Source organism: Chamaea fasciata, unplaced genomic scaffold (genome assembly GCF_029207755.1).
Source record: "Chamaea fasciata isolate MVZ Bird 193981 ecotype frontalis unplaced genomic scaffold, bChaFas1.0.hap1 SCAF_5, whole genome shotgun sequence".
Taxonomy (NCBI): Eukaryota; Metazoa; Chordata; class Aves; order Passeriformes; family Sylviidae; genus Chamaea; species Chamaea fasciata.
This window is the reverse complement of record NW_027094090.1, coordinates 11,894,781-11,911,279: the sequence shown is the minus strand read 5'-3', so window position 1 is coordinate 11,911,279 and position 16,499 is coordinate 11,894,781. Positions and strand designations below refer to the sequence as shown.

Genomic DNA, 16,499 nt, shown 5'->3' with positions numbered 1-16,499 from the left:
ATTGCAAGGTGTATTGTGTAATATGATTATGACCTGAACTGGGAAGTAGCTAAGAAACCCCACCTCTGAACAGGGACCACCAAAACTAGGTAGTCCTCTCTGTTAAGCCTTAAGAAAGTAATGAGGTTTTGATTAAAAAATATTGCTAGTTGTTCATAGCATTAACTGTGATTTTGATGGAAATGTAATAAAAGCTCTGTTGAATGTTCCAGAGATGTGATCTTGCTTTTATATTTGGATGCTCTGTCTAATTGCTGAAGTCAGGAGTATTGTTTGTGTTGCTCTTAGTCTTCAGCTAGTAAAGATTAACTTAATCTTGCTGTAGTTACTCTGCACAGGACGTTGTACAACTGAGTGCTTAAGCTGGTCCCTGTCCTAGATGCAGGTATTTGACACAGAACGTGGAACAGAAGTCTGGGCCCAGAGAGGATGAGGGGAGAGCCAGGCAGAAGGCACTGCTCTGTCCTGCTTGTGTTTGTCTATCGGCTGTTTTCACTTCACTTTTACCCAGTTGATACTGATGAGCTTTAGAGCTGGGCTTTTACAGGCTGACCTCAGGATCAATGTCAGCTGGAAACATGAATGACAGAGCAACTTGTAATGGATATGCAGAGTTCTGAAATTGTAAAATACTTAGTCTCCAGTCTAAGGTGTTCAGTGAGCTGTGGGCACATAGTCAGAGCCAGGGCTGCAGCTGAAGTGCCTTGAATTGTTTCCATCCATCCCTCACCCAGATAAGCTATCTTCAGGCTGAGTCTATTAAACTCATAATGTTTCATCTCACCTCATTAAACCCCCCAAAACCTAAAGACAAACTAAAAACCAAACCACAGACCAATCCCAGCTCCTGCAAGCAGAAGCACTGTACAGAAATAATTAAATAAACCTTTTCACCTTTCATTACTGGGCTCTCTCAGAAATGGTTGTGTGGCTCTTGAAGAAAGCATGTGATATTTCCTAGTAGAGATATTTTTACTTAGCACACCAAACTGTTCTGAGGCATCCATCCCATGATTTTGTCATATTTACTTTTGTAAGCATCATCTTTGCATTTGTTTATGCAAATGTGTATGCAAATAGCTTTAAATGCCACCAGAATAGATTCTATGGAGGATTTAATGCAGAGAGTTTCTTAAAAACATGAAAACCGTGGATAATCTAAATAACAGGTTTGTTGATGGAAATCAAATAAAGCTGCTTCTTTGTATTTGCTTTATAGTTTTGTGAGGTAGCTCTTTCTTGAGGCAATGGATTTCTGAGTGAATTGAAAAGCTACTGCTAACAGAGGTTACTGCCTTTAAAGTGGCTGATCCATTTTTAGCCGTATTTGACACAGTTCGAAGTCTTGGATTCATGAGTTAATGTTTGGTTTCCTGAAAAATCATTGACCTTGGAGAAAGACATCAAGTTAATGTTGCTGTTGAGGGAAAGGTTTCTGTCCAGGTTCAGCAGTTCTTTACTGCTGATAATGAGTTGTTCCAACCTTTTTCTCATCCTGTGGTTAGGCTGGTAGGAAGTAGGGTGTATTGTATTTGAGAGGGGTGTTATTGAAGAGAAATGAGAAGGAGTTAAAGGTTCTCCAAGATGAGGTCATGAAGGCAGGGAAGGCGAGGGTGCGAATGTGATCAGTATCTGTGTGGCCCCTTCCTGTAGCAGTGAACTGCTGTCACTGTGACTGTGTGATGTAGGTGGTGTGAGTGGAGGCCACATGTGTGGGGGGAAGGGTTTAATGTCACTTTTGAGTCCAATGTAGCAAAGGATTTTTAAAGTCAAGCTTAATTGAGGAGGTTTTCCAATAAGAAAGCAAGTCCTATTGTAAGCTTTGTATGGGTGATAAAGAAAGGTGACCAATCTATGTGATACGCCAGGTTATGTCAGAGTCTCTCTCGGACTCCTTCCTTTTATGTGATAGTATTTTTATATTTATTGTGCCAATTAATTCTTAATAATTGATAGTTGCTCTTAGAAAAACAGACTGTTATCAGAAGCAAATAGATCAGAAACAATTACAGATGTTGACAGAGTCATGGCTGCCAGCTTTAACTGACTTGATGTGACTTACATGATATTTTCAGTGGAAAAATGGAGGTGTTTGCTTGTTCGGTTGCACCAGTTGTCAATGTTCTGATATTTCTGGAATTTTCAATGGAAATTTCAAAATTGGAAATTTCAAAAGCTCTCTGAGACATTTCTTCCTCTTGAGTTGTAGTTTTATCTGAAGTTGTATAAAAGATATTGGAGTTGCACAGTTAGAAATCTTAAACATAGGTTTGTTTGGGAAACATGAACATGCATGGCATTATGTTTCTTAGAAATCCTCAGGCATCGATATAATATCAATCTATTTGTTGAGGGTTTGTACTATAGTGTATATGCTGCATGTCCAAACTAAAGGCAGTATCATTTATATCTTTTAAGTAATGCACTGTATGAAATAGGCGTATGTCCATGCACAAGTCGGAGAAGAATGAACAAACAAATGTCCGTGCAGAACTGAGTCTTTTGGAGGGTCATTTTTTAAATAAACAGAATCATACTGAGTTGGAAGGGAGCCATAAGGATCATCAAGTCCATCTCCCTGGCCTTGCACGGGACAATCCCATGGATGGGGCCCTCTGTTGGATGCTGTCTCATACTTAATGCCTTTTGTGTTGTGGTGCCCAAAATTGTCCCCAGCACTCAAGGTGAGGCCACCCCAGCTCAGAGCAGAGTGGGACAATCCCCTGCCTTGCCTGGCTGCTGATGCTGTGCCTGATGTCGCCAGGACAGGGCTGGCCCCCCTGGCTGCCAGGACACTGCTGGCTCATGTCCAACTCTCCACAGACCAGGGCTCCCAGGTCCATTTCTGCAGCTTCCCTCCAGCCCCTTGTTCCCCAGTCTTTATACACAACCAGGATTGTCTCAGGTGCAGAATGTGGCACTTTCCCTTGTTGAACTTCATACGGTTAATACCTGCTTTTAAAAAAACCCCCAAGCACTGACATTTTTGGTGATGAATAATGTACAGTAAAGTGTCATGAGTTACTCTAATGCTTAGGTTTTTCATAAGACACTCATTTTAATCTCCTGTACAGTTTTGGTTTCCATCCCATTTGTTGAATGTTGCTTTTTTCTTTGCCTTTCTTATCTGTGTAAAAGCTTTAAACAAATGTCTTTAAATCAGGAAGTAGATCCCAAATAATCTTTTCCTATAAGAACTGCCTACAGGTTACTAATTCTTGCTTCCTCTTAATGAAGGTGTAATATTATTGTTGATACTGAAAATCTTATAGTAAGTGTAATATTTTTGCACAAGATGGATCTTGGAAAACGCTTGATGTATAGTTTGGTGTTTGGGGACTAAGCCAGTGCCATCCTTATGACATCCTTAACACGTCCTTGCCATCAGTGAGGCCACACCTGGGGTGCTGAGTCCAGTTCTGGGCTTCCCAGTACAAGAGAGACACAGATGTGCCTGAAGGCTTTTTATGTTTGGATTTTTTTCCCTTTTTTTTTTTTTTTTTTTTTTTGAATGCGCTCTGGCTGACTGATTACACAAAAGAAGACTAAAAATTAGTTTCATGATACAAATATTTTACATAGGCTGAAAGTTTGGGTTGTGGGGGTTTTTTTTCATACTGGAAACTAATTATTACAGTGGCATCAAAGATTAACTAATGGGATTGCTAATTGTTACCATGAAAACAACCATAGAATTTTTCCTTAGTTTTATCTTTTTGACTTAGTTTTGGTCTACTGTTTTCATGAGGGTATTCATTTTATGGTTAGTGAAGTTCTAGCACTGGTATTGTTTTCTTCTCCAAGTATATCTAATAGTCTGTATAAATTTTTCTTGTATTTTATAATTATTGTGGACTTCAGAATACTGTGTTGAGCTAATAACTGTAGGTTGCTTGATTTATCAGAAAAAACCCGAAAAGCTGCATGTAATATAATACTTGTGAGGTTCCTGTGAGACAATGACAGATCATCTCTGTGCAGCCTGTGTGTTTTACTGGGAAGGAAGGACAGAACTGGGTCTTTTGTTGTCCTGTAGCAGCAGATTTGGATTTTTTTTGTTTGCCTAGAGGAGAAAGCCCAAACTCTTACTAAAATAGAAATGAGGCAATGTGTAAAGTAAATACAGCTGTTCAGTTATTTGCAGGTAACGGGAGTGAGTGGAAGTAAAGTTCTGTCTCTTTCTGTTAACAGCCTAAAATGACTCTGTGAATTCAGTGGAATAAATGGCGTCCAAAGTAACTGATGCTATAGTTTGGTACCAGAAAAAGGTAAGATTTCTATTTGTTTTTATGGTGGCTTATTGTTTTTATGTGTTAATATAACAAATATAAAATACTTGCACATTACTTGTTAGCATTGTATGAGAGTGAGTACCTTGAAACTTTTTCCATAGGTAAATAACTATTTAGTGACTGTATTTAGTGAAATAAAATAGCTTTTGGTCTATGCTGAAAACTCCTTACTCCCTTGGTTACCTGTGCTCTGCAAAAAAAGAAATTTTGCATTCTTGGTAGAGTGTTAATGTGTACAGGAGAACATTATTTCTGTAGCACAGAAAAGAGTCCTGGCATTTAAGTAGAAAGTAGGAATTGAAACAAATTTTCTGTCAGTAACAAAAAACCTGTATAGTACCTACCCAAAAGAGACAGTCTTGGTTCTCCATGGTTGAATGAGTTTTTTGTGAGTTAGTGTTTTCCTTGGCTCTATAGCTGTCTTTTGGAGAGGGTACATCTTGTCCTTAAGCAAATAATGGCAATGGTCTTCAAAACAGGAATTCTGGTTAGCTTTTAGAAAAGCAACAGTTACTTTTTAGACATAAGATAATACTGGTCTGCTTTGCTGAGGGCTTTACAGCAGTGAATTAAGTGTACAGTTGAAAGAGCAGAATAATTAATTTTGCTGACTTAATTTATACTGATCATTCAGTTATGTAGTAAAAAACTTGAAAATAATTCACAGTTTAATGATGAATATTTTGTTTGGCTTTTTTACCATGTACTCTGATTTGGAAGATGACTTGTAAAAGATCTAACATAATGAAATTCATTGCAGGATCTCATGGAAGGGGAAAGTGATGCTGATTTTACCTGCTTCCACTCATTCTTTCATACATTTAATTCACTCACTATGTAGTGATATCAGAGTACTGATATCCAGACACCAAGCTGTGTTTGTGTTTGGTCTGGGCAGGATCTCTTTGTGCAGTGCAAGAGATGCTGGGTGTCAGATCCTCCTCATGTCTCTGAGGTTGTTTTTGTTGGTGATGATGCACTATCCTGTGGACAGATCTTTCATGATACTCAGCTTTGCATATAGATGGTCCTTTGATGCAAGAGTGAGCCTGCAGTCTCTGTAAATCTGAAGTGAAATTCATGTTTGTTGTTTGGTTGGTTTTGGTTTTGGTTTTTTTTCAAATACTTGTCTGTTTTCCTGTTGGAAACAGACAGTAAAAGGAATGGCACATTTGATATGCTCCAACTTTCCATGCTCCTGATGTTAGGAAGGCAGGATGAGTCACTGTGGTGTGGTTTTACAGAGGGCAGGCCTTCTGGTCTTTATAAACAACCCATTCCTCAATTTTACTTTTCCCAGGACATTGCTCCTAACAGGATTACTTGTTATCACTACAGGTCATTCTTTTAACCCTTTTTCTGTCATCTTTTCCCATGATTTCACATATGTTTCCATTTTTTTCGTTCATAGTAAAACCAGTGTTTCTGTGGTGAATCCCTGTAGGCTTTTACAGAGGTCTGCCCAGCCAGGAATTGCACAGTGCCTTTGTGGTGAGGTGACTTCTGTTACTTCTGGAAGGACTGAGCTGTCTTCAGGAGGGATAAGATCATGTATAAACCAGATGTTGGTCTTCTCCCTGGTGTGAACAAAATTTAGTTGCAATACACATGTGGACTGGGATCTGCCAAATGAGCAAGTTATGTTGCTTTAGTGTGAGGAGGGTGTAATGTTTTGAGACAAATGGCTGTGTTGCAGAAAAGTTGCAGATGTTCATGTGAATTAGACTGTAATTTCTTAGGTACCATATATTGAGGGTTCTCTTGGATCTGGCTAGTAACCCCAAAGAGTTTTCAAACTCTGTAGTGTGTGATCTGTTCCTGGGAGTATTTAGACTCTTTCACCTATGCCCTTGATTTTGTTTATTTATTTGTATAATCTCTAACATGGCACAGTATTTTTTACCCATGGATTTTTTGTTTAAACCAAGATTTCAATTTGGGGAACAGAAAGAGTTGTGCTATTTAGCTGATACAAGATTTTTTTTTTTTGTCCTTGCTTATGATGTCAAGAAACTGAACTGTATGACTTGTTTGCTTTCGTTTTAAATTTTAATTTTAGTTTTTATTGTCGTTGACAGAGTTGTCCCACTGATTAGATCTACTGACTCATCACAGCTGTAACTGGAATTGAAAGTGGGGAGGGATCAAAACGTAGTGCATTCTGGTAGTGGGAGTTTGTTTCTGGGGCAAGAGAGAACCAGGGATGCAGTCAGTCTTGATCAAATTGATATTACTTGCCTCTATGATGAAATGAGAAAAATAAGCTGTTGTTTTGGGGTGGTGTTTTCAGATTAGTAAGTTGGTGTATGTATACCTTGAAAAAGAACGTTAACTTCTGGTATTTCTAGTTATACATGACTAAGAAGCATTTGAGTAGGTTGGGGCTCTGTAAGAAATACTGAGCAGATAACTTGCTCCTTGTTTTTCTTAGTTTCCAATTTCAATGTATTTTTTAATGTATTTATTACATGTGTCTCTGAGTTTCAAAGGTCTGTTGGTTTCTCTCTCTTCAGTGGAAGAGTTTTATCTCTCTTCAATGGAAAGAGTTACGCAATTGAGCTCTTCCAACCCTACTTTAGGCAAGTTTTGCAAACAGCAAGTTTACTCATGACTCATACTATTGTCTGAAATTGAGCTCCTTACACCAGAATGATTTTGTAATACCCTTAATTGTTTAAAAGGTCAGACCTTTTATTATGTAAACATGTTTTTCTATTTTGACAATAGATTTACTCTGCTTTTAGTGTGCCGGAGCTCCTGATTACTGTCTTGTAGAAATACAGTAATCAATTCTGAATTGTTTTAAGTTGGGTTGTAAGATTTCAGAGTGATATAACAGCAGCTTGTTATTTGAGATACAAGATTGCATGGACAGAGTTTTAATGCTTCCAGTGATTGCTTACATTTCCCAGCCGGTACAAGTACCTTTTCAAGGCACGAAATCTGCTAGATATAGGTTGTCTCTGTAGAAATTAAAATAAATGAAACCTCTGCTGTGTTTCTGGACGCACTAGGGAGTACAGTGGTGGGATGCTGATGTGTGGCTTGTTTTCAGCGCTTGGAGCTGCCCTGCTGCTTGCAGTAAAAGGGAGTGGCAGGAGTGTCTGCATTGCTCTCTGCAAGGGTTCCAGACAGCTACCGAGCTGCTACTCACATAGGTGTACCACTTGGTTAATATCCTTGGGATTATGTGTATATACCACAATACTGAAATTGCTTCAGCTTGGCAGTGGATTAATTTTATAGGGAAAACCATCATGGTGTTTCCTGTGAAAAAAATCTGACACCCCACATTTATTGAAAACAATTTCAGTGTCTCGTGGCATAACTTTTGCATGATACTGATACTATGTATGTACTCGAAGTATTGCCTGAGTAACAGTAACTGATGTTAAAAATAATAGTTATGAATAATTTAAAATACTGCTTCTGTTGCTTGTAACTTTTTGCATTAATTTCTTATAATATTCTCAAGTTTTACAGATAATAGTAGGTGGAATTTTTGGTCTGGTTTCCAGTTTGGAGAAGACATGTAAATTTACCTTAATGACTTTCTGATTTTCAGTCCTTTCAGAAGTCTTGCTGCTAAAATGGGAAACATTTTCTCCTGCAATATTACCAACAAATTTGTACAATTATGTTGTTCCTTCTCTTGGGGATGGTTGTAGGGGAAGGCAGAATGAAACTTAATGAATTGAGGCTGAATCCTGCACCTGATTGCATATCATTTAACTTTGCCAACACAGCTTTCTGCTGCTTTGGGTGTCCCTTGGGTACAGCTGTTAAAGGGCATAATAAAACAAATGAGCTGTTTTCTCTCTCATGGCTTTAAAGGGCAAAATTGGAGTTCTAATGGCATTGCTTTAAGATCTTAATATTCAGTGTTTTACAGCTTATCAGTCCAAGATTATGCTTGCCTATTTAGATTCATAAAATGTCCTGGGCTGAAAGGGACCTGAAAATTGATCACGTTCCAAGCCCACCACTCTAGGCAGAGACATCTTCCGCTAGAGCAGGTTGGAGCAACTTGGAGCACTTGCTAGTGAAGGCCCAGATAAAAATATCTGAGTACCTCAGTACTTCTCCATGTCCCTGGCAACCAGCTCTCCTGTTTCTTTCCACAGAGGGCCCACATTTTTCCTAGCGTTCTTTCTGTCATCAACAAACCTGTAGAAACTTGTTTGTGTTGCCCTTGAGGTCCCTGCCCACGTTTAACTCCAGCAGCGCTTTAACTTTCCTAACCTGGTCCCTGCATTAAATTAATAAAGGAGGGATTAAACAAAAATTATATCCTACCTTGAAAGTACCAAAGAGTTCCTTTTTGGCACTGAATTCACATGATGCATTATTCACCTGGGCACCAAAGGCAGGTTTTGCCAAACGGACAGGCTGTATGGCTATTTTACCTAAAACTTTGGATGCTGAAACTGCATTGATTTGAAAGCATCTGACTTCAAATGCTGAAACTTGACAAGTGTTGGAGCTGGCATTTGTCCGAGCACTGAGGAAGAAAATGTATGTTCAGGTAGAGTTTCCTTCCACATTTGGTACTCAAGTAGTCGCCTGACCTAGTGAGGATTTACCTTCAGCGCCTTGTTTGCTGAGGCAAAACTCTGGTTTCTGAATCTGGTGCAAAAGATGACTCCAGCAGGGGCTTTGGCTGAACGAAGCAGGCTTGCATTTTGCCTGCCTGTAGGCTCCCATGCCTGCTTTGCCTTTCCACAAACTTTGATACATCTCTTTAGTGAATTTCGTCAGGAAACTCATGCAGCTAAAACTAAGACTGGGAGTCTACAAGGAGATGAACCTATCTAATGGCAGGGCAGTGATGAGATGAAATCCCTCTGTCTTGAGAAGGGTTCTCTGATTCTTAAATTGTTTAATTAGGCCTTGTGAAATTCCAGCCTAACATTTTCTTTTCTCTTCCTGCGTGATCTGGTTGATATTTTAGCCACCCATACAAATGCTGGGGCAACAAGGAAAGCATGAGGGAAGTGGAAATGATCAGGGATGTAAGGGCAATGCTATTCTAAAATCCTAGTTGCAACACAAGTAAAGTTGCTGGAATATCAGAGGTCTTTAGGGAATTATACTGAATAATGAGCCTGTCAGAGTGGTTTTCTTTTCCCAGTAACATCTTGAGGCTGTTTTGTTTTGTGCAAGTACATTGTCATTAAAAAAATATAAAATGTTTCAGAGGTGTTAAATCCTTAAGGCTTGGAGAGTTGCTGGATGTTGTAAGCAGAAGGGTAGCCATGGACATAGGGAAGGGATTGCTCTTGACCAGCTCAGACAGCACTAGGGTGCTGTGTGTAGCTTTGGTTATTCCTGTACTCTCATTTAGTTTAACCTGCAAACTGTTTCTAACTGTTCTTTTGTATGTAGTTTAATTGTGTGATGAAAAGAGATGTTTTGTGGTTTTCATAGATATGCTAAAATTTGTAAACCATTACTCAGGGCAATAAATAAGTATGGCTGACAGATCTTAAGAAGAATTAATCTGTAAAGAAAAATTCAGAAAAACCATTAGTATGTAGTTGATAAATGTTTAATTAGCTATTATTGGACTCTGAAAGGGATGATATCTCTAAAGTAAGCTTTAGTAAAATTATTGTTCAGTGAAATGGCTGTAAATACAGTGCTGTTGCAGTTATTGGCAGAATTTTAGTGGGCCATTAGTTGGCAGTTCAAATGGTTAATAATAAATAACTCTTATTAAAGTCTTGAATCGCTTGCTTAATTTTATTCTAAACAGCTGCTTTCATTTCTCTGTCTGGCACCAAACAGGGAGAAGGGAGGGGTATTGGGATATTTTAAAATCAGAAATAAAATTCAGCAGTTACAAATTCAAAGCTCTGTACCTTAGGATATAGAACCTTAATCCCTTCAATGTCCTTCTCCTTTTGACTAAAACTTACTAAACTCTTTGCTGTTAACAGATGGCATACAACTATCATATAGTTATTTCTGTCTGTGGTTTATTGGCTAAGATTGTCTTAGTTTAGCTTGTCCAGTCCACATATCCACCATAAACAAAACTGAAAAAAACCTTCCACCCTTGAAAATTAAAAATATCCCAGAAAAAACCCATCGTAAGCCTAGAAATTTACTCAGCAGAGATAATTATGCTGCTGAGCTACTAGAGTGTTGCCTTTACTGCAATGGGGATCAGTTCGTGTAAGAAATAAACTGGACTTTAAAATAACTTTTAATAATCCTGTTCTAAGTTTTGAGAAAATGAGACATATTGTAAAAATTAATATTTCCCATATAGAAATTATTTATATATGGACATCTTAATACTAAAATTGATACAGAAAATCATACAGTTATTTTAATTATGTTGGACCCTAGAAGTTTATAAAGCGTATTAGCTAATATTTTAGCACTAAATATTTTAATAAGGTGTCAGACAGTCCAAGGAAGCAACTTTGTTATTTATTTACCAAACTCTAGATCTTACGTATTTCGGTTTTGTAATACTATTGTGATGGGCCTTGTAAAAGTGTTTAGAGGTTTTAAAGAGCAAAGTTTAGCGCACAAGTTTCACTATTGATAAACATTAAAATTTCAAGATCCAAGAGAAAAAACTGTGTATTCTTAGGATTAGAATCTTTGCTAGTCTGCATGGTCATAAATTATAAATGCCTCTTGAAATATTGATCAATTCCATTAGAATCAGAAGGGCCTTGCAAGTATTGGGCTACAGGTTGATACCATCACTACATTAGCTTAAAGTGAATATCAGTGTCATTCACAAAGCTCAAGTTTAATCTTGATGCACACGTGGCTTGTTAGAGAAAGGCACTGGGGAGAAGCACTGTGCAGTGCTAAAGCCCTTTCCCCTGTGCTTTGAACTAAATTTTGCTGTGTTTTCAATAGCTTAGCTATTTACTTAAGCTAATTGCCATTGCCGTTATACAACCAAACTGCAGAGCTGCCAAATTTCAGATGTATGAAGAAATTTGATCAAATGCTGCCTGACGTATTTGATTGGGAAAGAGTAAGTGCAGCTATTTTAGGTAATTGCAGGAGTTGCACATATCTCTTAAACCCAGAAAATCTTATAAGGAGTCTGCACTTAAAAAGGATCTCAAAATTATTTAATCTTTCAGTAAAGAGCTAGCTTTATGGAGTCTACCAGAGGTGTAATTGTAATTTCCCACACCAAGTCACATACAAGTTAGACTTTTTTTTTAAATGATTGCTTGTGAGAAAATTTCTTTCCCAAGAAAACCTATTTGAAAGTTTATTTATGCTTTGTTAATTTAGGATATGAAACACCTGTTTCTCTGTTGTGAAGGAGTGGCTGCAGTTTTCATTTGCATTTAATCCCTTATATACTGAAAATTTTTATAGTTGCTTGAAGAATGGTTGCTAATTCTGCAAATGCATAAAGGAACAGAATCCCTTTTATCTTCTTTACTTGGTATTTATTGGGGTGTGGGCTCTTCAGAACTGAGTGTTTTAGAGGTAACGGAGTTGGATAGACTGGATAAAATCTTGGCCTTGGGGAGACCTGGGATGCATGATTTAAACTGTGTATGAAATAACATTTACTACTTTATCTAATTCAGCTACAGGTAGGTTATACCACAATTTTTAATATATGTAGCTTCTTACTGTCAGGTTTCCTACAGCAGGGTTGTGTTGATGCTTGGTGATAAAAGTTACGTTTCAAAATGAGACAATAGGCTTGTCATCTAACTTTTTGTTTATTTTCTACCGAGTCATAACAAATAAAAAAATGCTGTAGAATACAACTTTGGATTAGATATTTTATAAATTAAATTAGAATAAATTTGTGTGAAATCAATTTAAAATTGGGATATCGTGTTTTATAGTTTGCTTTAAGAAAAGTTTATTGCCAGTTGTAGGCTAGACTGGTGGATTGAAAGTATCAGTGATGAGCAGTTGCACCGAGAGTCTTGCGCTAATTCTGGAAGAGATTTTAGAGACATTTCTTACAGTTGTGTATTTAAAAATGGGACCATTTTTTTGACTCATGTGTTTTGTACTTTAAATTTTCTCTGAAGGGCGGTGCAGGAGTTGCAGCTGTGAGGGACGAGACTGGAGGCACAGTGGGTGGGCAGTGAATGGGTACTGGAGCTGGTCGGGGCATTCCTGTTGGCAGGATCGCTCCAGCCAAGGGAGCCTGAATGCCTAGCCTGCAGAGGAGCCCTGGGACTGCTACATATTGAGGGAGACCTTGTTTTGATCAAGTTTTGTGTATATTTAAATTATTCAGGTTCCAACCTGATCTTATCTCTGGACGGTTATTCCTTCCTTTTACTTGCCTTTAGAGCTTAATTTCTTTGGTGCTAGACTAGATGCTAGGCTTCTTTTCCGTGTCCTGCAGGTATGTACAGTTTTAAGGAAATACATGAATAGCCAAGAGCCTATATTTGTTTTAGATTTACATTAGATTTAACATAAAACAGAATTCAAATGCAAATACTTGTAAATCCAAACTCTTTGAAGCTGGAATTGGCTGGTGCACTCAATAATTTAAAACTAGGAAGGTTTGCTAGTATTAACTTACATTCTTCAATTCATTCACTAATTATGTTCTTGATTTTAATTCATGTATGTTTCTAGCATCTCTGGTAAACATTATATGTTATAATTTAGTTTGTTGTGAATGAAAATGTACCTTTCAGTGTATTCTGCAAGACACATTTCACAAGCTCTAAATCTGCTTTCCTGGCATAAAGGAGAGAAAAAAACCTAATGCCTGTGGTTTTTACTTGCCTTAAGTAACACTAGTTCTTCCTGTTTTTGTTTAATGTGGGAAATGAAGTGTGCCAGTATCTAGTATGCTACTTCATGGTGATGCCTTTGTTTTCATGTATTTTCTTCTGATACATTTGAAGAGAAATGTAGAGGGATGCTTATGCAGATGTCGAGAAGGGAAGTTGAGTATCAGGTTGGAAGTTGATGTGCTGAGTGGCACACATACCTACTTCCTCAAGTGCTCCTTAAACTGTGTTAAAACACAAAGAGGTGATACAACCTAGATTAAAGTAGAAACCCCAAACAACAACAAAAACCATGTGAGAGATTGTAATAGTATTCACTGTCTGTAATTCTCTCTTCCCCTCCTTTCAGTTCACACCAGCATGCCTTACTGAATAGTCCTGTGCTCAGATGTCGATAACTAAGGTCGATCAGAGGTGGTGGGACAGATCCACTTCTCCAGTAAAACGGTTGTAAAGGACTCTGTCCTTTAAAGTAGTTCTGGCTCTCTTATTTTACCTCCTGATGGAAGAATTGCTTTATGGGGCACTGTTAAAAGGGAAATGTGAATGGCAAAATCCCTGCTTCTTGTCTTTTCGTGGAGATGGAAGCTGCTGCCTAAAGAGGGAAAAAATATTTGTAGGAAGGGTTTAAAAGGTTTAAGGTTTTAAATCAGTTGACTTCCTTGTGTCAGATGTCTTCTGGGATCTGTTTCCCAGAGTTCCTTTAACAAATGGTCTGTTATTTGTCTTCAAGACTTTCAACTCCATACCAGTTTCAGCTATGAATGGAATTACAAATGGAGTTTGCTTTGCAACTTTATTGGCACAAAGGCTTCCTTCTGCGTTTTCTTCTTGCACAACAGAGGGACACAGACTTGCCTCCCCTTTTCTGCCACTGTAGAAAGAAATTTTTTGGCAGTGGGGAGGGGAGGACACAATGTTACACAGCACAAAAATTTCACTTGGGGCTTAGCAAATTTAATGAAGACCAGAAAGGCCTGCAATTTCATTTGAAATGTATTTAGAGGAAAAACCAGAACAATTAGCTATAAATGCCTGGGTGGAGTGGTTATTCAGTATATTGACTTTTTAATTGCTGGATGTTATCCAGGTGGAGTTAGCTGTTAAACTTCCTTTGGTTTAATTACTTTAATTGTAGTTCGTCCTTGATTCTGCCCACTACTGTGCTTGACTCCCTAGTTAATTTCCACAGTTTCTTATTTTTTTTCCAAATGCGAGATGTAAAGTATTTATTATCAAAAAGCCAGTAGATTGTTTCTTTTGCAAAGTTCTTAAGTAGCAAACTGTACAAATTGTTTAGCTCTTATGAATGGGAAATATTACTTAAATGGGAAAGAGTAATTCAGTTTGCTGTTCTCACTTTCAATCTTAGATATGCTTTGGAGTTTACTACTCTAATAAATTAAATTTTTTTAATTTTAAATTTTTCCACTTATTGATCAGATTTAGAGGCACAGAAGATGCCTTTAGATTTCTTTATGTGTTTGTGAGTTGGTTTCCCTGAGTATTTTTTGCATTTATGTTGGATCCTTAGTTAAAAGATACTTTTTAACTATGAATGTCTTTTTCTTTCTTTCCTTTTCCTTTTCCTTTTCCTTTTCCTTTTCCTTTTCCTTTTCCTTTTCCTTTTCCTTTTCCTTTTCCTTTTCCTTTTCCTTTTCCTTTTCCTTTTCCTTTTCCTTTTCCTTTTCCTTTTCCTTTTCCTTTTCCTTTTCCTTTTCCTTTTCCTTTTCCATCTATATTAATGCTGAAGGCTGAAATACTAAAGGAGAAATGAGAACAATGTTTTCTGGTACAAGATGTGTGCACTTGTGCCTGGGTCTCTTATGTCTGCTGCAATTGTGAGCTGGAAGGAGGAGTCACACTCTTGCAGTGAGATTGAATTGGTGCAGTTTTGCTCTGATGATGGGAGTTGTTTCTCTCTCCTCTCTGTCAGGTGTCTGACTGAGCTGCTTGTCACCTCTGCAGGCTGGAAAAGGATCTTTGAATCTCAGGAACTGCGTCTGTCTCTCTCTTGTGACCTAAAAGTGATCTTACACAAAACTGCTCAGAGTTTGTGATCTGAATTGATCCCCAGATACACATGATTTATGTGTCTAGGTAGAACAGCTGGGATGGCAAGGCTTTAAAATTGCTATAGTAAAAGAGATTATTATTACAGGATATTACGTAGAAATACTGTTTGTGTAGAGTTCAAAGCAATCTGGTGATCTTTGATAACTTCTTACAAGACTTGGATATGTTGTCTCATTTATTGACGTGTTCTTGTCACATTCTTAAATCCTGAAGTTTAAGGTTGCCCTTCCTATAAATATCTGACAGACAATGAGGAAAAGTGCAATTTCTTGATATTCTTTGGGCTCCTCCTGGGCTATAAGCTGGTTGATTGCCAGCCTGACCATATATCCAGTTGCTGTGCACTGTTAAGAGATAAAGCTAAGGACCATTTGGCTTTAGAAGTTTGTGGAATGGAACGGGAATTATAGATGGTTTAAAAAACAGTAAATTAGGTGAGGGTATGGGTTCAACTAGATGTGCATATTTCTTTTGAAGTTATCTGAAAGACCACGTCAGTGTAGCTACTGTAGTTCTGCTCTCTGTCATATGGAGGCTGGAATCCTGACCTGGGGTGGGAGGGAGCCTGGTCTTCCCAGTGCTCGGGCTTGCACAAGTCCTGGGATGAGGCTGGGGCTGTGTGAGGCTCAGCTCTCCCCTCTGTCACAGTTCAATTACGGATTAGCTTGATCTTGTCCAGCCAAAATAAAAGATTTCTTTGTAAACTCGCCAAGGAAATAACTTTCTGGCTTCATGCTTCTCTTGTTGAAGGTTGATTTGATTTTGTTTGATCAGTGTCTTCTAAATCCTAATGTAGATTTTTTCTTTTTAGATTGGGGCATATGATCAACAAATATGGGAAAAATCAGTAGAACAAAGAGAAATAAAGGTAATAATACAGCTTTTCTTTCTTTTTTTTTTTTTTTTTGGTGTGGTTGTGGTTAAGTAATCTACGTTGTAAGTGGTGGTATTTAATACTGGTAAAGTAAAACTAGACTTCTGGAGTGTAACCAAATGTAACCAGCATACTATGCCATATTTATTTTACATAATTAATAACTCTGCAGCATTTAGTGTGATGCATCTTTCTGTGTCTCAGTACTTTTTTTTCTTTTCATTTATCTTAAGACAGGGCTTAGTTGTGTTGATACCTCTGTCTTTGACTTTTCTTTGTGATGAATTCTAATGTCAGTTATCTGAGCTCTCTTTGCTTTCAGTTAGTTACCTTATACCTGCAGTTTACTTTCCCTCCTTTATGATGCTGTCATTGTTTTGTACAGTTTATTAGACTGGTAAGTACCTCAGGCTTTGTTTCTCTGAGCAAGCAGTTTAACAGTGTTCTGTGCATTTTGGTTTAACTAACAGTACCATCAGTGTCTGCCATGTTGCTCAA

At 37.8% G+C, this 16,499-nt stretch overlaps 1 protein-coding gene across 2 annotated transcripts in view; it reads left to right on the top strand.

The window, feature by feature from the left end:
• The window catches only part of PHTF2 (putative homeodomain transcription factor 2), a 61,539-nt gene that overhangs the window by 10,155 nt on the left and 34,885 nt on the right, over positions 1–16,499 (top strand). For both annotated transcript variants that reach the window (XM_066182815.1, XM_066182814.1), the window contains exons 2-3: positions 4,192–4,268; positions 15,939–15,995. In XM_066182815.1, the coding sequence (XP_066038912.1) occupies positions 4,224–4,268; positions 15,939–15,995 (102 nt within the window). In that variant the 5' untranslated portion in view covers positions 4,192–4,223. The remainder of the gene's footprint in view (positions 1–4,191; positions 4,269–15,938; positions 15,996–16,499) is intronic.